The following is a 23,054-nucleotide window of genomic DNA, read 5'->3' as shown; positions in this document are numbered from 1 at the left end:
GTCACCTTCTGAAACTGAAATTCTATATTCATTAAACTACTTAATTCCCCGTATTTCCCTTCCCTTAAGCCCTGGTAACTACCATCCTACATTCTGTCTCTCAGAATTTGCCTACCTACATACCTCATATAAGAGGAATCATATAATATTTGTCCTTTTGTTACTAACTTATTTCATTTAGCATAAAGTCTCTTCATAGATTTAGCACATCTTTTACACTGAGCTAAAAACTCAAAATATTTAAGATTTAAAAAATAAACCTGAAATATTTTTTTTTGGTTTTTGAGACAGAGTTTTATTTTGCCGCTCTTGGTAGAGTACTGTGGGGTTGTAGCCCACAGCAACCTCAAACTCTTAGGCTCGAGCAATCCTTTTGCCTCAGTCTTCTGAGTAGCTGGGACTATAGGCACTTGCCACAATGCCCACCTATTTTTAGAGATGGGGTCTTGCTCAGGCTGGTCTCAAACTCCTGAGCTCAGGTAATCTACCCGCTACAGGTATGAGCCACCGTGCCCAGCCTGGAATAATTTTTTTTTATAATTGCATTGCCTTATTATTTTTATATGAGCCAGGAAAGTCAAACAGTTTTTGTCTCATCTCAAAATCCAATTGTAGTTAATTGCTTTTAGCTGCATGGAATACGTATTTTAAGGATTCTGAGGCCATAAATGAGTTGTAGGGAAACCAACCAGGGCTGATTAACACTGTCTTCTATGGCTGCAGGAAGTAGGATTCTCACTCTAGAATTTAATATCCCGATTCTATAATTAATTATATACCATTTTAAATGGGTTATACATATATATATATATCTATATCTTTTTTTTAACAAGGTACTAATTAATTTTATCTGATAGGTATTTGTTTCACTAGTATTAATGCTATGGAGAATTTATAATATTTCTCATGTCATATTTCTTTAGTTGTTCAGTTGGTACAACACTTAATCTGCTTCCTCGGCATACTGGGTTCTGTCCTCAAGGTAAGGGCTACTTACAATGATGAACTATCAAGGTATGTGCTTTCAAGAAGCTGGCAGGTCCAGGGGAAGAGCAGACACTCACACAAGGAGCTATCTCAAAATGGCAGACTCTGATACAGAAGTAAATCATGAGTTACAAGAATGGCAGGAAGGGAATGCTAAAATCTCAAGGCAGTGGGAGGATGAAGGGAATTTCCAAGGGAGGAGGTTATATTTGAGCTGAATCTGAAAGGATACGTCGTATTTTGAGAACTAAAGTTTGAAGCTTGCATTGCAAGCAGGAGGAAGGAATCAAAAATGACTAAAAAATAGCTAGCTCTTAAAACTTTCCTGTAGAAAGCAAAAAAAGAAAAAAAAGTAGACAAATACTTCATTTAAAATATGATAGTCAGCAATAAAGTAAGACATCACTAATTTTTATGAGCTTATTTTGCTGCACAAACCTAATTTCTTTTCTCATAATGTGAAGCTGCAACTCTTCTGACTTTCATAATGACCCTTTTTCTTAAGAATTATCAGCAAATGAAGAGGATGGCTAAATTCTGGTTTGCAAGGGGATGGGAGGAAAGAAATATATATGTTCAACTAGTTTTCTTCTAGAAACCTTTGCTGAACATATGCAAATGGAACATTAAAGTACTTTAGAGTGACAGTAGTTTTGCAGGGTTTGAGAGAAGCAAGCCATCTGGAAATTCTGAGCTTGATCACATTTTGCAAACATTTGCTAAAATAGATGCTTGGGGAGGCAGACACAGGAAGGAGGCCTTTTCTGTGAATAAAGTGACAGTGCACTGTCTGAAGGAATGAATGAAAAACATACCCGCAAAAACCACTTTACGCCGCACTGTGAGATTGACGTGACCTTGCTTGGCAGCTTGTTGCATAAGCTGGACCACAAGCTGGTGTGATTTTCCAATTACTGGTGTCCCATCCACGCAGATTAATTCATCTCCAGACCTCAGGCGGCCATCCGTATCAGCAGCACCCAGTGGCACGATGTGACCAATATAAATCTGTTGAGTAAGTAGATGATGGATAAAACATTGCCCTCCTGGCTTACTATTGCATTAACAGTAAACCATCTTCAGGAACAGTTCAACTCATTCATTAAATTCTGTATGCATACCACAATCATTTACTGCATGCCCACTGTGTTTGAGACATTGTGCTAGGTGCTGCAACAATTCTCAAGCAGTGGAAAGAAGACCTATTTTTTGTATGGTTCCTTGATGTTTATCTGTAGTCTACTGATGACTCACTCTTTTTCTTCTCTGCAAAAATAAGTCACTTTCCTCATCTCCTGTATAAAATCTTTTCTTCTTTCCTATCTTCCTAAAAACCCTGCTAATTAAAATATTATTACTTTTTCCTAAAGGTCCAGCACTATGACTAATAATAAGGAGTATATAATAAATACTGTTAAACAAATGAAGAATTAATGTCTGGTTTGACATCCCCATTTCTGAAGTTGATTAGCATCCAATAGTGAACAATCCTTATACAAGGAGTCCATAAAGTTCATGTGCAATTTAAAACAGCTGACCGAATTTAGTGTCTTGCTATTATAGACACCATTCACTGAAAGTTAGCTAAAATATTTGTAGCTGCCCAACCTTTTTTGCTTTTATTGTCAGTAGATAATAATACTGTAATTACTACTTATAACTTAAATTATATAATATTTATGACTTACAAATTTATGTAACTTACAAAAAACTATGACAAAATAGTGGGTAAGAATATAGACCTGGAGCCAGATACTTGCCAATCCTTCAATTTAATAAAGCTATGATCTTGGGCAAGTTAATGAACTTTTCTGCACTTTAATTTTCTGATTTGGAAACTAAAGATAAATTCATGAGTTTGATGCATAAATGAGAGAATGCACTGTATTCTGCCTCATAAAATGTGCTCTCGTGCACAATGATTACCCATGTGCTTTGGCCCAAACTTTCAGGAAAACCCTCCTTGGGAGAATGGGCAGTTCTTGGCCAGAAGAGACACATCTGGGGAAGGCTAACACTCTCCCTTTCCTCTCTCCTGGCATAGCCTGGGGAAGTGGGAGCTTCTAAGGCTGTTTGGCCCCTGGGCAGCTAGGCTGGTCCCTGGGGTCTACACAGAGCACCCAGTCCCTTCTGCATGACCTGCCTCTGCTCCTTCCCTTGGCTGCAATGCTCTGTGAAGGAGGCTCCAGCCTGCTCCCACCAGATCCCAGACCCCCATGGACTGGAACCCTGTGTGCCCAGCAGACCCAGGCAGGAGGGTGTAGCAACCTTAGGAAGCCTGCTGGACTACTCTGCTCCTGAGCCATACTCTCCATGTATAATGTGCATCCTTATTTTTCCCTCAAAAATGTGGGCAAAAAAGTGTGCATTATATGCAGTAAGACATGATATGTTAAAAGGCTGCCTAGCACATAGTAAGTGCTCAATGAGTAACACCTACTATTAGCACAATAAAATTAACAGTCCTTTTCCCCTTTCAAAAGAATTCTGTGATGTTACGGTAAATAACCGAGGCCTACATGTCTCCTGACCCTTTTCGGGGTTCTTCTCTACGTCTGTGAAGTATCCTCTGCCTACCAGCTACTCAACATGCAAAGATCACTATCTGCTGGCAGACTGAGAATTGGCCAGAATGACCAAGCCCTTGTTTGATTAGTTGATTCCTCTTCCTCTTTTGCTTTCTATTTTCCTTTTTTTTTTTCTTTTGAGACAGTCTCACTGTTGCCCTCAGTAGAGTGCCATAGCATCATAGCTCACAGCAACCTCAAACTCTTGGGCTCAAGTGATTCTCTTGCCTCAGCCTCCCAAGTAGATGGGACTACAGGTGCCCACCACAACACCTGGCTCTTTTTTGTTGCAGTTGTCATAGTTGTTTAGATGGCCCGGGCCAGGTTTGAAGCCGCCAGCCTCAGTGTATGTGGCTGGCACTGTAGCCACTGTGCTACGGGCGCTGAGCCTATTTTCCTTTCCCTTAGTGGAGGTCTCCAGATGCTTCAGCTACCACTTTCACAAACACTAACATAAACTTTTTAGAAAGGATCTAGTTTCTTCTTCCTGAAGATAAAGAGAGCTCCACAAAATCCAATGAAAAACTCACACTGCTCAAGATGAAAGAGTCAGTGATTTGTCTTGGTGATTTGTCAACTGCCTGCCCCCAATTTGCTTTGAAGTCTTAGGAAAAAAATGCTGGCAAAAGACTCACAGGTTCCCCTGGTTCATTTCCACCCAGAATCCTAAATCCAAATCCAGTCTCTTTTCTCCAGAGGAAGATGTCTTGTTCCTGGTAATCTGGAACTGCAGAGAGGAGAAAAAGGTGAGATGATCTCACTGATAAAAGCAATCATATCCATAAAATGAGTGAACACAATCACCGGACTAAGAATGATGGAGCTTGGGCAGATGAAAGCTTTCTGACACAGGCAAAGAAACAATTATCTGGATCGGTGAAATCACAGATGACATGGGGTCAAAGTAAACAGTGGGAAGAGTCACTGAGCCCTGAAGTTCTTTTAAAGGCCTGATCACTGTTTGATAACTTCTAATCAAGCCCAGCTCCTTAGATGTCAGCATTAACTACTTCCCTTCATATTCTTTCAAAGAAACACGTCCCAGAACAAAACTCATGCTAAGTCACTGTACCGCAGAAGCAGGAGCTGGCTCTCAGGATTTAGAAGTCTTATTAAATCACCAGTGTTTTATCAACTAGAGAATGAGAGAAAACAACTTGGTTTAAGAAGAGTTTCTAATTTATTTTTAATTCACTTTTTTCTTCCTTAAAATAATCAAGATAAGCAATGCTAATAATTTGGTGTCGGATTATATTTTTGCAAAATAAAAAAAAGAGAGAAAGAGAAAACTTTCAAACATCCTGATTATTTCCAAATACAGATGGCCCTCCATATCCATGAGCTCTACATCCTTGAATTCAACCAACTATGGATAGAAATTTTAGTTAGGCCTATTATGATTGCATCTGTGCTGAACATGTGTAAACTTTTTTGTTATTCCCTGAACAATACAGTACAGCAACTAGTTACATAGCATTTATATTATATTAGGTATCATAAGTAATCTAGAGATGATTTAAAGTATATGGGAGGATGTGTATAGGTTATATGTTAATTCTATGCCATTTTATATAAGAGATTTGAACATCCATGGATTTTGATATCCTTGGGGGGGGTTCTAGAATTCACAGCAGATAATTGATGGAAGACCATACAAAGTTTACTGGGTTTTCAAAATTATTACCAAAAAGTAGCCAGCCTTCCACATCCTTAAGATAAATGGGTGATGACAAAAAATTCTATATTAATGAACGATATCTCAGTGCTAAAATTGCTTTACTCAGAATTTGCCTATGATATTTCAACATTGTGAGTATTAATTTATTATCCAATAACTTGATATTTTGCTTTTATCACTCAGCAATGGTCCAGGGCTTTAAAATGAAAATCTCGTCTTTTACAGAGAAAAGTAATTTCCATAAGAAAACATTAACTGTACATGAAATTGTTCTATATATTGCTGTTACTTCACTAAGGTAATAAAAAAATTATTTCCATTGAATTCTTATTTAATATTTTTATGTACACACAGGGTGTTTTATAAACTATACAATAACATATCCTTTATTTTTAAAAAGCAACTTGGTTGCAGTGAATCCTAAAGATTTTCAAATGTTGTTTGGCGTGCTTTCTCTGGCTTATTTAATTAACTGGATTTGGGGTTAAAGGAGTGTGTAGGCCCAAGAATTTAATTCTTGGATTCTCCAATTTTGCACCATGGAATAGGGAAGAAGAAGGTGGATGTTCGGATTTCAAGTTGGCAAGAGATGTCCCTTTTTAGTGACTCACCCCAAAGCTTGAATTATATAGTGAATGAACACTCCAAGAGAGAAGAAACAAATGAACAGTAGGTACAAATCACAGGAGTTTGAATCTAATATTTTTTCTTGAGCTATCTCAATGCCATGGCTTTAAATGGGTACTACTTAATCCAAGCCTTTTTTATTACAATTGCTGAGGCTAAGCCATGGAACAGGGAGCTAAGTTATAGCACAGTATTCCCATGAACACAACTGAGAGTAATATTTTCTGGAGCACACTAAGGTAACAATATTTTCTTTCTGATCAAGTAGGCAGCTAAAGGGAATTTTGCTATACTAGCCTCATTGAAACAACAAATTAAATCAAGTTGTATCTCCATCTTTGCTTCACTCAAGCAGGAAGACTGTTACCCAAACAGACCACTGGTGCTTTCCAGCCAGTGCTGGGTTCCTGGTAGAGTCTGTTTTAGGTCTGCTGAGTGTGCGGCTTTTCTGTGAACAACAAAAGAGCCTCTGCAGAGACCTCTGGGCCAGACCCATTTTCCTCAGCATCATTTAACACTGGAACATTTGCCCATCCCACGGTGACACCAAATGTAGCAAGTTTCTGCCTTCTGTTGCTCACTTAGGTGGAAGCTATCATGGTGTGGGAGGATGTGGCCAACAGACTTAGGCTTATTACACAGTTTAGTTCCTGGAGAAAAGGCAAATTTATTTTAAAAGTTATCTGTTGAAAAGGAAGATGCCCACTGACTCTTGGAATGTTAACGGTACTAATGATGGGCCACAAAACACCAGATGCAAACACTGACACACACGTTACAAAGAAAGTCTTTTGGTACTTTAGCATTTTAACAGTTCACTCTTCCACCAACTGAATGCCATTTACCCAGATATAGAACTTGGGTGATAAATCAGTACTGACACATATTCTGGGGTTATAAAATTTCTCTTCTGTGTCCTGGGACACTGCTTCTTCATCAAAGCCGTGAGGTTTCTACACTACTACCCCCGGATAGTTTGTTCTCTTCTTTATTTCAGGTTGATTTTATTACGTTTTTGGGAGGCAGTGGGGTAGAGTCATTTTTCTGATATTACTATCACTTACTTTTAATAATGGTAAATTAAATAGAGCTAAGAAAATCTGTCCAGTTTTCTTCATTTTTAAGCCCTAGGCATAGCGAACAATCTCTGCAGCTAATCTCCTACTGGCCTTACCAACCTCAGCAAAGCAGTCAGAAGACTTTCTTTGATAATTAGGAAGAACGGAATCACCAGGTTTGCAGAGAAATTCCTGGTGTGTCCATTACTACAGATATAACACACATTTCTAGACTCTGCAAAGTCATGTTTATCATTTTTTAAATTTCATCTTGTCTTTTGTGTTTGGTCAACAAGTATGCTAAAGTACTTCCTTTTGGACTGTATTTTTCTTCCCTCCTTTTTCAGACCTTCCCCCCAGACGTCCAGACCAATGAGAACATTGAACAGGATGAATGATAAGGGACAAACAAATTTTCATCAGATCCTTACTCTGACATTCTCCAAAACTTGTAGAATTGATTTCTCTCTCTCTTTCACCCTTGCTCAATCCCGACGCAGGCGAAGGTGACATAGCTGGAATATTAATTTCATAATTTTGCAAAGCTTAATGTGTGTTCTTTCTCTTAGTTCATTCTAGTGTAGTCTCGATTGACAAGGAATGGGCAGGTCAGCTTTCACAGTAAAGGTCATGGTTGCTATGGATTTTAAAGGACTATAGTTTGAGTCTATTTTTTTCCTCAGTGCTTTACCCTTCAAAAAGCTAGAATTTACAGCTATACCATTGAGGGTTTCCTGTATCTACTGTTACTACCTTAGTCTTCGTATTTAATTACACTGCAAAGTACACATTCTCAAATGGCCTTGTTTCAATCATGTCATGAAGGTTTGTCTAAACTCTGATTGCCTTACGAAAAAACTCAAGTATGTCTGTGCTACTCTACCCTACAGCATTTATTACTGAAAAGGTAGTATCAAGTTCCTAACGGAATTCATTCTTGAACTAATATCTGCTTCATTCAAACCAGAATAATTCTCATATTTAGAGATGTAAATCACTGGATCTGTTCAAGATCTGAATAATCACACAAATAGGAACTTATATACTAACTTTTAAATCATGAAGTATTCCCAAGCTTCTTAAACTGAGCACGATAAAGGACCTCATTCATCAATTCCAAACTGACAAGCAGGTCTGTCTACAGTAGGGCAGGTTTACAATGTTGGCTAATATGGTAGCTGTGAGCTTCTTCCTTTCCCAACTATATTGTTTGAACAGATAAAGTTTCAACACCAAGTTTTACAATTTCTTTTATAGTAAACAGTACCGGATACTAGCCTATTTTTCCTGAACATTTACTAGTGAGATTGTATCAATATCATTTTTAAAGATGTGCACAATCTCTATGTTATCTAGAGGAAATACAAAGTGGGCACCATGGCTTTTAAAGGCCCTTCAATGCTTGTCTTTGTTTTTAATTAAACATTGAAACCATTCAAAGCGGTTCATTAACCTGTCTATAATTCAGATGGATTCATTCTGACACTGCTGTTTTGAGAGATGACATATCAAGAATGTGATATTTTGCAAATCATTTAGATCAAGTGAAGGTATGTGATGTCTTCACATTGTTCTTAACAATAAAATATAAGAAATACGTGTTTTCTGGCGGCACCTGTGGCTCAAGGAGTAGGGCGCCAGTCCCATATGCCGGAGGTGGTGGGTTCAAACCCAGCCCCGGCCAAAAACCACAAGAAAAAGAAATACGTGTTTTCAACAAAAAGAGGATAATGTGGTACAGTGATGGTGCTGTTGTTGATTTCAATTTTCCTTTTTTTCCTGGAGTATTTTGCTCATTTAACCATGTCCTGGGAGAAAAGGGCAGGGAGCCACATTTAACAAGACTAGTATGCATTTTTTTCTTCTTCCAAAAGACCACAAAACCACCTTGGGGGAATGGCAGAAATTGATCTGCGATAAAGGAAAATACTTATTTAAAGGCAAGAGTGATGCAGGGTCATTCCTAGGTACCGCAAAAGAGAAGAGAATCTGTGATAGACACCGAATAATTATCACAGGAGGAGGAGGGAAGTCTCATCATTGTCCTTATTCAGTATTGAAGAAATCCATGTGAATCTTAACATCAATTAGGTTGTTACTATCACTCAATTACACAGCTTCCAATCATCCAAACCAAATTGATTCTCATTTGTGCTGCTATATCAATTCCTCGGATGTTTAAAAAAAAAAAAAAAAAAAAAAAGGGAAGGAATGAAAAACTGCTACTATTCCAAACATTTCAGTCTGGCTGCCACCTGAGCAAATTCAGTGCTTTACCGCAGCTGGCTATGGCCATATTACTTACTTCTCTTTTTTCCCCAGGTGACAACTTTAAAAAAAATCGGATTCAATTCCAATTTCTTAAGAAATTTTGCTTCCACCAGAGTGAAAATGGCATTTGCACAGGAGCCTTCTATTAAACAGATGTATTAAAATTGTCCTGTCAACCTAGGGTGCCCTGCCAGCTCTTCAGAGCACGATTTATTTTATCACAAAAAGATTCATACATGGACAACAGGAATGCAGAAGCACAGTCCATAAGCCGATATTTCAACAGTAACAGAAGCCGGGCCACTGACTGGAAGAGTGCATAGCTAGAGAGGTGGAGGCAAGATGAGACTATTCCTCTCTGGAACACGGTTTGTCCATGGTTGTCTTTAGCTGAATCAACAAAATTAGAAAGGAGACATAATGAAGACAGAGCCCACGTTCTACCTTAGCATCTACTGTGTTGGAGGGTATTCCAAATGGAACTTCGTCTCCTCTGGTCTGGCCTTAAGGTACTTTAAGGGTGAATTTAGCTGGCTTCTGTCAGCAGAGTTAACTTTGAGCAAAACAGCCTATTTAATTCCACGCTCTGTTGTTCTAAGAAGGCTATGCTATTTCTCCCTTGAGGAGGGAAAGGATGGAAGGACGCTTGATTGACTTCTAACCTTTGGTAGCAACCAGGAAGATTCCAGGCTCACCTGCAGCACCTCACTGCTGAGTTTCACCCAACTTTCCTCCTCAGACAGGGCTTCTGGCCTCACTCTCCTGTTCTCTTTGAGTCACAGGGGAGCTGAAATCTCCCAACACATGCCTCAGGCAACAAAAGAAACACAACATAGCTAGCCAACACAACACACGACCCTCTCTGCCAGCGCGCTTTGTTGAGGGTTCTGCCTGGGAGTGACCACAGTTTTAGATAGGCAATGAAACATACACTGGGGGCAGTGGGGTGCGGGCAGGGATAAGGATGGGCAAAATGACCCTTCAACATCCACCGTCATGATGCACAGACTTCATAGTTGACCAATTATACTCGTGAGAAAATATCAGAAAAAAAATCAATGGCCAAAAAAAGTCAATTTGCATCATCTAAAATCTAAAATTTTAAGCATTTTAAGAACTTTCCTTGTTAAGCGAGTATTAGTCATGGTGAAGTTTTTGGCAATCATTTCATGAGAAAAAGTAAGAAAGTACAAATGAAGGGGATATTAGGTTTCTAAGAATCGAGATGTTACAAAGCATGTCATCACTAGCTTGTGTTTATAGAAAAAGGTAAAACCAAGTGAAGCCCTTAAACCACTCTTACAAATAATTAAAGCACAAAACGTTCATTTTCTTCTTTTTGAGGGGAATGTTTACAAAGACTGATACTGGTTTTTAAAAAATTCCCAGTCTTTTAAAAAACCAAGAGAATGCAAGAAAGCATTTAATTTCTTCTCCTTGCCCCTACAATTCAAACCAATCACATTCGTGTTCTATTGTGTATCAGATCTGCTTCACAAAACACGAGCTCGGAGTGTGCCACAATCTCCACGCGGGGAAGAATTAATGAGACAATAGCTCCTATCTGCCACTTCTTTTAACTGAAGGGAGAAAAAAACATTATTTTTATCAAGGACATTTTTTGATGACCATCCGTTTTTACCACCTCCTTAAATTGAAGGCATAAGGGAGTTTCTATGACTATCCAGCAGGGTAGACCTCATTCTGAGAAGCTCTTGACTCTCACTCTGATTTTCCTTTATCTGGCTTACATACTGAAATGCTTCTGTGTTCAATAAGCCTCAAGAGAAAGCAGTTTTGGGGAGGGGTCTGGGGAAGACAGGAGCCGGGATGTTACTTACGTCGGTTCTCGTACATGCTCCTAGACTGGGCCCAGATTTTAAAAGGATCTGGTTTTTTCTGCCCAGAGCTGTCAGTCTGATCTGCAGTTGGGGCCTCTGCAGGTGGGTACCCGGGGAGCACCTGTGTGCTGTGGCTTGGGGATGCTGTGTGCAGGCTTCGGTGGCTGGAAACACTGTGCTGAGAACTATTCTGGCTGTCTTTCCTTTCCAGTGGTTGCTGAAAGCAAGCAAGTGAGAGGGGCAAGAAGAGAAGATTATTCCTAGTTTCCTGAGTGGGTGTTTTCCACCAGCTTGTCTTTTAAAGCACTTCTGCATACACATACATAAATATATCAACATTTTGGCTCCCACCTTTCTCCAGCTAATGCTGAATGCAGATAAATCCCCAGATGAATGGCAGACAGATAGAGGGGTGGACCAGATAGAAAAACATAATCACAAACCATACTGCTCTCTGGGCTGCAGCAGAAAACAAATCCAATTTTCCTCTCAGGTTCTCAGCTAAGACACAGGGATCATTTATTGCAAGATGTATCCATTTTTTGACAAAAAATATGTGACACAAAATACCATGAGTGGTTTAACCGTAAAGCTATAATATCTAGAAGAAATACAATCAGGGCTAAAAATGCCCCTTGGGGCTCTCCATCTCTTGCATCTTTTAATAATAAAACACCCAACTCCTCTCCAAGGGTTTGCCATTAGTTCTTCTAAACTCTAAGACTAAACGGGGGTCAGATCTTTTTAAAAATCATGCCTAGAATTATGTGTGCACTGTTACTTATTGTGTATATAAATAACTGTCATATGAAGAGCTTTCATAATTCTTAGCTAATCAATTTAGCAGGCATTATATTTCACCTCTTGAACTGCCAACACTGCTGTTGGTTGAAAACCAAGACCAAACTTTATATATGGGTTGACCTGTGAGGGGGTCAGCCTTCTTAGATTTGCAGCTTGTCCAACGTCCAAGTAGTATTCAAAGGGGGAAGATTCCATTTAAAGTTCAATAGAATAGGTAAGTCCCTGTTCACAAAAATCTGCTCATCAGAGACCTTTCCCATTTTGTGAAATGCTCTTTGATTGAATGGTGAATGAATGGAGAACAAAAACCTAGAGCAGTGGTTCTCAACCTTCCAAAGGCCGTGGCCCTTTAATACAGTTCCACAGGTTGAGAACTGCTGGCCCAGGGGAAGGAAAAATCCTGGGTGGGAAATAAAATATTCTTATTGTCTTTCAATAAAAGACTGTGATAATTCCAAGTGTTTAGTTTCTCTCATTCAAAATAAAAATCCTGGATTCTGCCTCCTATGTAATAGATACCATGTCAGTATACTTCTCTGGGTAGGACCACTATGGGGTAGAGGACAGGAAGGGCCTCTCCATCCTCTCTTACAGATCCTGTAGAGTAATTTAAAAGAACTTTGCCTAACCATTCCAGTTCCCAAAAATTATTTACAGTACCCAAATTTTCCTCCAGGTGTTACAATTAATCCTACATACAGTTGTTCCTTGCTTTCTCCCCAGGTTTCCTTCATCTTCTGAACCTCTGGAATCCTGCTATAAATTTCCAAGGCCCTTTGCATTTACTCCTGATCAGTCTTTCCACTTCTCCTCCCAGTCCTTCCTTTGAAACACACAAGGAAGGCAAAAACTCATTTGTTCTTAACTATAATAGATTACAGATCTAAATACGGGGTTGGTAAGTATTCAAAGTTGAGAAGAAGTGGACATGTATTTAATGACAGTACGACAGACCCTTTAAAATGACACTCAGTGTACTTGTGGGAGAAATGTGAGGACCATACTCCAAGCTAACATAGAGATCTTGGTAAAACTGTGATGAGAAGCTTAATTCACTCAGATCCTAGGGGAAACACACTGACAAATACCTTCATGCCCCTGGTCAGATTTCCATCCCAAAGACTTGAAATAGAACCTGACTCTACCAACTTCCATCAGTGTCCTCTCCCTCTGAGCTCTCAAGGCCAGGTAGGTATCTGATTGTACCCCAGAAGGGTAGTGCCTCTAGCTTCCCTGGGAGAGTCATGTGAGAATGAGTACTTGTTGTCTTCTGTGTGCACATGAGAATATATATATATATATATTGCTCCTTTATGTGGTCTTTACAGGGGCCTTCTTTACAAACCACCATGTATACCATCAGTCCATTTGGGGTGTCAATACACTCTGCAATACATAGAAAAACATGCCATTAGAGGTGAGTTTTCCCCTCTTCACTTTATCCTTTCCCGCATTACTAGAATTAATGAGGACTGTTACTTTCTGTTATTTAGTGTTTTGTTTTCATTCATCTCTGGTAAGGGGGCAAAATTTTAAATGTAAAAAGTAAATAATTCTATAAAGGACTTCCAAGGTTAACATGCCCCCCCCCCCCATTCAGTCCTTCTCTTGGTTCTTCAAATAAGCAACAGCCCTAAATTCACTTCATGGTTAAAGGAAGTGGCTAACCCTGGAAGCTGTTGTCTCCTAAACTTCACAAAGCTTTGCACACTGTGATTACCTCAGAGAATCTTCCTGTTTTGTAGGGTTACTTTGTGGCCTATGTTCCATTTTCTTCTTGAGCAGTTACCCCTTGAAACCTAAGACAAATCTCCTCCACTCTACTCCTCTTCCTGAACCAGAGAAAGATGCCTTTCTGGCAACCCGGACCCAGTGAGAGATTTTGGTAGAAGTCCTGGTTCTTTCTCCCACAGAAAATGTGTATGTGCTCCGTATGTGTGTATGTAGATTCAGGACGTCCCGTCTTGGTTTTCTGAGGCCCTCCAATGTCTGTCCTAGAGTAACAAATTTCGGACATGAACCATCTAGATCTCTGAAGTTTAACTGGAGGGATGGTTTGGCCATAAACAGAGTGTGCAAATGAAGTCTACTGGAAATGCTGGGGCCATTTTTCACATGTAACACTCTTTCTCACCTCCCCAATAAATGACTCATTTAGGTCCAATTTAACATGAAATGGCAGATACAATCTGGAATGAGTTTGCAAAACTGCCTCACACTATACCTCTGAATCCCTTTTATTTTTTTTATTTTTTTTTATTTTTTTTTGTAGAGACAGAGTCTCACTGTACCGCCCTCGGGTAGAGTGCCGTTAAATGCCATCTAAACTTTACACCTCAATTTGGAAAATAAAAGTAAAGGAGCATCCTGAGAATGTGCTCTCAAAACTGACCCATCAGTAAACTACCGCTGAGTGGCATATGTAAACAGCATAGTAATCGGCTCAATACGCTATGGTCTGGAAGCTTTTTGGATTTTCCCCAGTAAGACTTAACCTCTCTCTATGTTCCTTCTCAAGTTCAATGATGAAAACAACTTAATTTGATCATTCTGTATTTAATACTTTATTGGCACTCTGAGTTTTTTGAAGCTATTCTGTTTGTGTGTGGGGGGGTTGGGTGGGAGGGGAGAGGAGTTCAAAATATGCCTTTTTATTTTCTGTGAGCATGCTAATTAGCTACCATGTTGTTCTTTATCAGGATAGAGCCCTGAAATGTACAGGAGAAAAACTGTGTTTATATAGCTCCAAAATTAAAGTCAACTTACATGCCCTTTCAGCAGTCTGGATTAGCTCCCAGAAGACTTGGGCATGAGAATAAATTTACTTCTGAACTAGTTATAACACAGATTCAGATTTACGTCTAATACGATTGTCTTTCACTTTGTCTTTCTAGGTGAGACATTAGCCCAAAGACAAGGTTACCAGTACCCTGTGGTTAACAGTACACTTCCCAGTTTGTTAAAGGAGCCTTACACATACTAAGAATAAGGACGGAATGAGGATGGATGGATGCACCTGGAACACCAACATGGAGCATCCAGACCTAGCTCTCCTGAGTGACTACCTGTAATACAGTCATTCACTCACTCAATAAATACACATTGATAACCAACCACGTGCCAAAAACTGAGGGGCACATGTGTAAACAAGAACTAGATGGCATCTGAGCTCTTGGAACTTATACCTGAGTGTGAATCTAAGTGTGTGTGGATGATATTAATCAAACATGCATACCATACTGATAACAACACATGGTAATGTCCTTTATATAGATGGCAAAGAGAGGACTCGGGAAGAACATCTCATTAATGGAAAGACATTGTGCTAAGTCCTCAAGGCAAAAATGAACTTGGACCATGTGAAGAACAGAAAGTTTAGCATGGTATACCAAAGTGGTCCTGGTTTACAGAGAGCTACAGCTAAACGGAAGCAAATCACACTTACGCACAATCAGTGTGCTCTGAATTATGCACCCTGCATAACTGACCCTATCTGTCATGATCTGAATGGGTGTCTGGTACCAGGACATCCAGCTTCCCCATGGATTCCTTCCTACCCAACCATCTCCTACCCCGAGATGACCTTGATGGCCTTGTGGGCTACTGTAAATGGACTGGTAGGGAAGAATAAAAGTAGAGCAGCCAGTCAAGAGGCTACAGCTGCAGGGCAACCACCTGAGGTGCTTTATACCAAGGCAGCCACAGTGACCACAAGAGGAGCAAGTCAGATGAAAAGACATTGTGATGGCAAGTGAATACGGGGAGGAGGAGTGGAAGGAGAGGAGAGGGGTAGGGAGGGAGAGTGGGAGGAGAGGGGAGGAAAGGAGGAAGGAACAAGGCTATTTATCCCCCAAGTCTCCAGCTTCGTAACTGGCTGGTGCCATACATACACTGAGATAGAAATATCCAGTGCTGATATTTTTGAAGCAACAATTTTATTTGAGTTTCAAATCACAGCCAAACTATGAAGAAGGAAATGGACTCAATTTTAAAAACTCCATAAATGTCCTTGGCCACACATTGGCCATGAACCTATATCACAAGACCTTTTAAAATAAAACTGCACCAAGGCCCCCTGAACGAATGATTCCCTTACCACTATCAGGCAGGGGGAATTGGGAAGATGAAATGGTTTTTATAAATGGAAATGGAAGGTGGGAAAAATCAACTCACCAGTATTTCACAGAATGATTCTGAAATGGAGGTACTTATAAAGTGAACTGAAAATATTTGCTCCGAAGAGCAAATGAATACAGACAGCACTTAGGAGCTTAAATGATGAAAAGAATTCATGTGGCTTAAAAATGACAAATCGATCCATTTTAAAGCAAAATTATTTACAGTTCACTTATCTGCCAAGACCGAAGGCTACTGCAGTGATTTACATGGACAACAGGAAAAACTCCCAAGTGCTGATGAGGCATTAGGCCAATGTCATTAAAGGTTGTGTGAAAAGCTGAGCCGCAAATTCAAGCCAAAGCAGGAGGTGGTCCTTCTTTTTGTCTCTGTCTTTTGTCATTCATAGGTTTAAGTCAAATGATTTTTTCCAAAAAGGAGGCAAGAGGAATTAATGGAGAAGAAAAGGAAACGTTGATTAGATATGAAAATAGAAGTAGGAAGGCAGGTGCCAAGACAACTGGGAGAGTCTGAGAAAGAGGCAGGTACACAGAACTGAGTAATTTAGGCCGGGGTCACCCAATGAACATTACTTAAGAGGAGTCTCTCCCTCACATCTCTTAAGGACTAGTTTGCAGCAATTCCCTTTAGCATCCCTTGTAGGGGAAAGGGATAGGGGATGACGGAATAAGAACCTGTTCTTACCACTAACTTGTGGCTTGCTATGTTTGGTACAGAGAGGTCAGTGAAGAGACTGCCTTGCCCACCATCCAGCATGCCCTATAGGAAATTTGGTATAGGACTATTTTAGTAGTTACTAGAAAAATTTTATCTTGTTAGTGAATATGGCACACTTCCTTTCCATCTGACAAAACTAGATAAGCATATAATTAATGTGCTTTCCTGTGTTGCCTAGGCTGCTGGGGAACTCTACAGACATCCATAGCTTAGATGTCTGCACTTAGGAGCTTAAATGATGAAAAGAATCTTAGCCCAATCTTGGGTCTTGGCGTTGTAGGAGGACTTGTGGGTCACTGTAATTAAGAATGGAATGATTTTCATTACATGTATACTTGGTTCTATATTACATTTCTGCCTTATTATATATTTCTGTTCCTAGTGAGAGTCTATATAGACCTGCCTGCTTATGCGGTTGTTGTTGTTTCTGTCTTGGGGAATTCCGTGAGAGCAGGAATATCTTCTTAGTTCCTGCTGAATATTGGCACTGGTCTAGCATGTAGAAGGAACTCAATAAATATTCTGTGACGAAAAGACTACATAAACATTTTTGGTCATCTGTGACAATGAATCTTTTTTATTGGAAGGAGCAATCAATTGATCATTTGTTTGCAAGCTGCACGAAGAAAGATACCATCATCATCTTATTTGTTCTAGTGGTTCCAGGGCTAAACAAGGGGATGAGTATATGGATGGACAGATGACTGGAAGAAAGAAGGATGGATGGATGGATGGATGGACAGATGGCTAAAATGGACAGATCAAGGGAGGGAAAAAGGGCAGGAATAGTTGGGAAATGAATTAGGAGGAAAACAGATGGACAGTGACTTAAATTCAGGGTTTGGTGTGATACCTGGAGTTTTAAATTCTCATACACAAGATCCTTGTGTGTGATTTACACTGAGAATCTCAGATAAATAAGTTTTCAGTCAGGATGATTAAGTTGGGCCACTGAATCAGTTTCCCACAGAGGTCTGGAACCTGACAGCAAATATGTCTTATTTTTGTCTCTGCTATTTGGCAAAAAAAATCCCTGATGCCATGCAAGTCCAGGTATTAAATTAATAAAATTTTATTAAGATACTGTCATTGTCCCCAATGAGTATATAACCACAAACTCAACATTTAAACTAAATCTAGTAGGTGAAATTGCTTATTAAGGGTAAACTATAGGGACTATCCAGGAGGGGAGACAGGATAAAAGATAAGTCATTCTGTTCTAATAAAAACTCAACTACTTAATTATTGAAAACCATAAAAAAAAAAAAAAGACATGAAGACAAAAGGAAGCTGTCGGTCATATGAGACACCAACAACGTCAGGAGTTTCTAAGAAAAGAAAAGACAACAACAACCAAAAAACCCCCAAAAAACAACCGTGGTCCTGGTTTGCAGAGAGCTATAGCTAAACGGAAGCAAATCACACTTATGCACAATCAGTGTGCTCTGAATTATGCACCCTGCATAACTGACCCTATCTGTCATGACCTGAATGGGTGTCTGGTACCAGGACATCCAGCTTCCCCATGGATTCCTTCCTACCCAACCAAAAAAAAAAAAAAAAAAAAAAAAAAAATCTTATAATCATCTGTCTCTCTGGCAGGACATCTTCAAAATTCAAACTGGGAAAGGGAAACAGCTTTCAATCTACCTGTACAGAGCTCTCACTGATCACAGATGTGAGCAATGCTTTACAGCCAACAGCAGACCTTGGCTGAGAGCTTCTGAATTCTGTACAGCAGCTGCCAGAGTGTGCCAGCCATACTGTGAAAACCATCATCCCTGTCCTGGCACAGAAATCAGGTAAGGACAAGCCCCAAGCTGGGGAGCTTATTCTTTTCCAACCCAGCAACACACCACTTTCTTAGCTTGTGGTAATTAACAGCCAGCAGACTGTGGGCAAAGCAGTTGAGAGCTTTTTTTCTTAGGAAGGCAGCCCGAGTAATTGGCTTGCTGCTTGCTAATGACATAGCTTCTACAAAAATTAACTGTCAAAGGGAATTCTCTTAACAGACTCAGTGAATGCTGGCTCAATACCTGTGTGGTACGAGTTCACCAGGTAATTCCAAAACTCTTTGGGGAAGAAGAAATGCGAATGAATTGAAAAAATCCTTTTGCACACGGAGTTTAAATGGGAGGCAAAGCAGAAAAGAACACCTTGCTACCTGATGTCATGCCGCTACCCGTGCGAAACTGTGATGTCTCCCCAGAAAGCTCCTTGTCAGAGCTCCACTCCATACGGGCTGTATGACATAAGCCCATGTGTCAACACACCCTGGCTGGGATGCAGGAGAAAAAAGATGGCTCATGCTAACTCAAGCTTATGAGACACATCTTCCAGATTTGCTTCCGTTTGTCTGAGGCTGAATGACCCAGGGATAGGGAGGCACACATGCGCACACGCCCACACTCCGGCATCGCTCTCTGCGGTTCCGATGTGGGTACCAACCAGCACTTTTCTAGACATTAACACAAACTGACAAGGGAAGCAGCCCTGAAGTCAATGTTCCAATCAGCACGGCGCGATGCCATCTGAATCACATCAATTATTGCAGGTTTTTCTCTTTGGAGAACTTAGAAGTGAGGTTTAAGAATACAGGAAGCTCACTCTTATCTCCTTAATAAACTTCTGCCTCGTGCTGCCAGGCTTGGAGACAGGTGGAAAGAATTCAGCTGCAGCGCTATAAGCTGCAAAGTTTTAAAGGTTCTGCTTTCCCGGATGGCAAAAAACTAATTTTTCCCTCCCCCCAATCTTCTAAGCCACATGGAAGCATCCCTTGTTATCCTAATTGTTAATGAATTGGGAAGCCCCTTCCACCCAGATCAATTTCACAGGCACTGGAGTTCCAGATTTTGAGTTTTTTAAGTAGCATTTTAATTTGTCATTAGTGCCCGGGGAGCAAAAACCCATACCACACCAAGCAAAACACTATAGCCTCTAAGCTATTAGCTAACATGTCAACTAGGTAATGCATCTTCAGGGAAACCAGATTAGAAAGGACAGCAAAACATTGATTTTTTTTTTTTAAAGCATCCTGTACCTGCAGCATAATGCTGCTAAAGCTAGCAAAACAACAAAGGACATTTCCACAGCAAGGAAATGTCTTATTCTCTGTGCTGGGGCAATGAATATTGTTGCATCTGAGCATAATCACATATAGGGGCAGGGCAGAGCAATTCTTCTCTAAACCTACAGGCTTTTTATTTTGTAAATGATTCATCCTCCAGTGCATAAGAAGGCTGAGGGAGAGAATGGGTAGCCATGTGAACGGCTGGAACACCAGTTGAGAGCGATGCTCCTCACAGAGCAGGTGGAGCTGGTTTTTCCCCCCTCTTCCCAAAGAAAACAATGGCATTTTTTATCAAGTTAAAACAGCTAAGAAACTCCTGCACTGGAAGAAGAGTTGTGATGCATTTGTATAGAGAAGATTCCAAACATGCATTCTTTATCCTGGGCTCCTGCAGCCTGCCTACAAATCACTACACATTTAAAGACATACCCAAATACCTTCTATACTAAACAGAGCCCCAGAACTTAAGAAAATCAAGCCCCGCTCCTGTCTCCCGCATCCGTTCTAAAACACATCAGTGAAGGAAAGCCAGACAGATACCCTCCCAGCGCCCCCCAGTCTCCAACCCCAACCCCAACAAGCACTAAGTAACTGACAAGTCCTTACCGACTTTGGGCTCTTCTTGGGGACTGGCAGCCCTGGAAAAAATGCAACAAGGAGGGGAGGGGAGGGAAGAAATCATTAGCATATAAACGTTACCTTTTCTTTAAAGAACAATCCCCAGGTGTTCCATGGCAACCTAGCCATCTGCAGAGTTATGTCAGATTTCTCCCCAGCACCGGAGTTACCAGCCTGTTCATATCGAATCAAAGCAGAGGGAGGAGGAGAGCAGCGAGAGGCAGGAGATCTATCTGCATTAGCTATGCTGACTAGTGCTGCAGCAGCCTGGAGGCTGGGAAAAGAAATTCACAGACCTCAGCGGCCTGGGAAATTGAACACTTGGACAGAATCTCAAATGCTCTTCTGGATTAAGAGAGACTTAACTTACAATTAAGTCCAGAATATTTCCTTTCCACACGATCCACTTGTCAATTGAAGCGGACCAATCAGGACAGAGGAAGGGATATATATTTAGTTTCAAAGGAGTACATGGTTAAAATTAAATTTTTTTCCTTTTTTTGTCTTCTCTTTTCTTTTTTTTTTTTTTTTTTCCTCTGCCGAAAGGCAGAGGAAATGCCTTCTCTATTTGGATGAGCTCAACACCAAAACACAAACGGATGCTCTTCTGCCAGCATGGAATGGCAATGTGGACACCAGTCCAAGTTGGTCTAGGATCCCCTCTGGGTCAGTTCATGCCTGGCTCCACGCCAGCCAGTCATCCAGGCCACCTCCTATTTGGCTTGTTGGGAAGGGCTAGAGCTCAGGCTAGAGAGAGCATGTCGTTTGGGAGTGGAAAAGAAAAATTTCCCAGAACTCAGAAATAAAAAAAGATAATGGAGAAAAAGAAAGGCAAAGGTGGTCACTGACTAGCTGGCTTCTTCCCAAACCCTCTCCTCTGTGGGAGGCTGGAGCTGGAAGGAACGGGCTATCTCCTCGCTTCTAAGAAAGGCAGCAGCAATTAGGGGCAGACTTATGGGAAATCTACCACCAGGGGAGTGTGGGAAAGGGAGGCGAGAAAGGAAAATAAAGCACATATTGGTGTTCCAAAAGTAATCATTCCTGCAAGCTGCTGTCTCTTTTTATCTTTTGTTTGAGAAGGGGTTAGAAAGCAAAGTGCAGATTCCATCTGTATGAAGTGCAAAAGATGTGCTTGGGATCTGGTGATTTCACACAGGAGATTTCAAACTGTTTTGGAAAGTGATTCCTCTTTAGCGTGATGATTCCAACTTTTTAGAAATGACTTGTGAAACCATGAGCCAGGAGGTAAAGGAAGTCGGTGAGTGAGGGGGAAGCCACCCAGGTGACCATGGCTGAGGTGCCCACTGCAGGGGCAGCATAATGAGAGTCCCTTGTCCTAAAAGGGAGGTGGGGCGGGATATGGGGGACACTATCTGACAAGGCTCCTTACATCACCAATATGAGTAAGCACAATCTGGCAATGTGGCTCAGGACCTTCAGAGTCTGTAAGGGGTAGTTGACAGTTTGTTAAAAATGCAGAATCCCAGGCCCCACTGTCAGAGGCCTGGCAATCTGCAGTATTAACATTCTAGGAAATTCTGATGTAGGGGGTCTGAGGACCACTATTTAAGGAAACTAACTAAAGCATTTCTCTTTCAAGTTAGGTAAACCCAGACTAAGCAAGGTGCAGCCCTGTCTCAGTTGATCCAATTGGAAGTGGAAATAAGACGACTCACTTCTCAAGATTATTAAGATAACAAAAAAGAGACAATGTTTAAAAGCCTCATACTTGGCTCAGAGTAAGCGTTACTCCAGGTGAAAGCCCACCCTTTTTCATGCTCCTCAGCTGATTTATATCATTCAAAAAGGAAGTGTTTATGGTTATGTTGCTCTAACTGGGGAGAAATCATTTGCTGAGCATGTTAAAATACAAAAGAAAGATTGTAAGAAAAATATTTTACCTAGAAGAAAAACTGTTAACAATTTTGATATGTTTTTATTTTAAAAATAATTATTAAGTGCTTTTTCTTGGTTCATTAATATGATTCCTTTAAGGAATTTTACCAGTTATGTTAGTGTGGATCACTGCATAAACTTCAAAATGTAAGACATCTTTTTTTTTTTATTACAGCAAATGATCCCCAGAGAATAGTAACTGATTCTGTCCACTTGTGTCAAAAAGTTAAGCATGCAATTCAGAAATATTTTTGTTGTTGTTGTATATCCGTGACATCTTCAGGAGCTGTATTTAATTAGAAGTGTTAATTTTAAAGAAAGACCATGTTTATTATTTGCTTTTGTAAACAATAAAATATTCCTTATCCCTTTTTCCCTCTCCCCACAAAAAGGGAGTCTTCAGTACAATTTTGCCTATGACACTCCCTAAAGAAGTAGATGAAAATTGATTAATCTGTATCTTCAGTAAACCTTAGTATTGTATGACGTTTTTATCTAACTCATTCTATTGGCTATGTACGAGTCTAATCTTCTTTGTCTTTTAAGCAAAAAATTATATAATTGAACAGAGAAATACATTTCTATAATAATTGTTGAGAGTTCAATATCTCACTTTCAATAATGGATAGATAAGTGAGAAAATAAAGGACTTACATAATACAACAAACCAAGTAGATGTGACAGACATATACAGACCCCTCTCCCAAACAGCAACAGCAAACATATTCTTCTCAGTGTCCCTGAGACATTTTTCAGGACAGACCCTATGTTTGGCCATAAATT

The 23,054-nt window shown here is 40.2% G+C and overlaps 1 protein-coding gene across 21 annotated transcripts in view; it reads right to left on the bottom strand.

Moving 5' to 3' along the window:
- The window catches only part of MAGI1 (membrane associated guanylate kinase, WW and PDZ domain containing 1), a 705,209-nt gene that overhangs the window by 30,573 nt on the left and 651,582 nt on the right, over positions 1 to 23,054 (bottom strand). For 17 of the 21 annotated variants that reach the window (XM_053600554.1, XM_053600555.1, XM_053600559.1 and 14 more), the window contains 5 exons: positions 20,364 to 20,395; positions 11,030 to 11,246; positions 7,349 to 7,432; positions 4,190 to 4,281; positions 1,803 to 1,995 (listed from right to left, as the gene is read on the bottom strand). In XM_053600554.1, coding sequence (XP_053456529.1) covers positions 1,803 to 1,995; positions 4,190 to 4,281; positions 7,349 to 7,432; positions 11,030 to 11,246; positions 20,364 to 20,395 — 618 coding nt within the window. The remainder of the gene's footprint in view (positions 1 to 1,802; positions 1,996 to 4,189; positions 4,282 to 7,348; positions 7,433 to 11,029; positions 11,247 to 20,363; positions 20,396 to 23,054) is intronic. The other 4 variants (XM_053600564.1, XM_053600565.1, XM_053600566.1 and 1 more) reach the window with 1 other exon arrangement.

This window comes from Nycticebus coucang, chromosome 8, assembly GCF_027406575.1.
Source record: "Nycticebus coucang isolate mNycCou1 chromosome 8, mNycCou1.pri, whole genome shotgun sequence".
NCBI classification, from domain to species: Eukaryota; Metazoa; Chordata; class Mammalia; order Primates; family Lorisidae; genus Nycticebus; species Nycticebus coucang.
The sequence above is the reverse complement of the archived record's forward strand: the minus strand, read 5'-3'. Positions and strand labels throughout refer to the sequence as shown.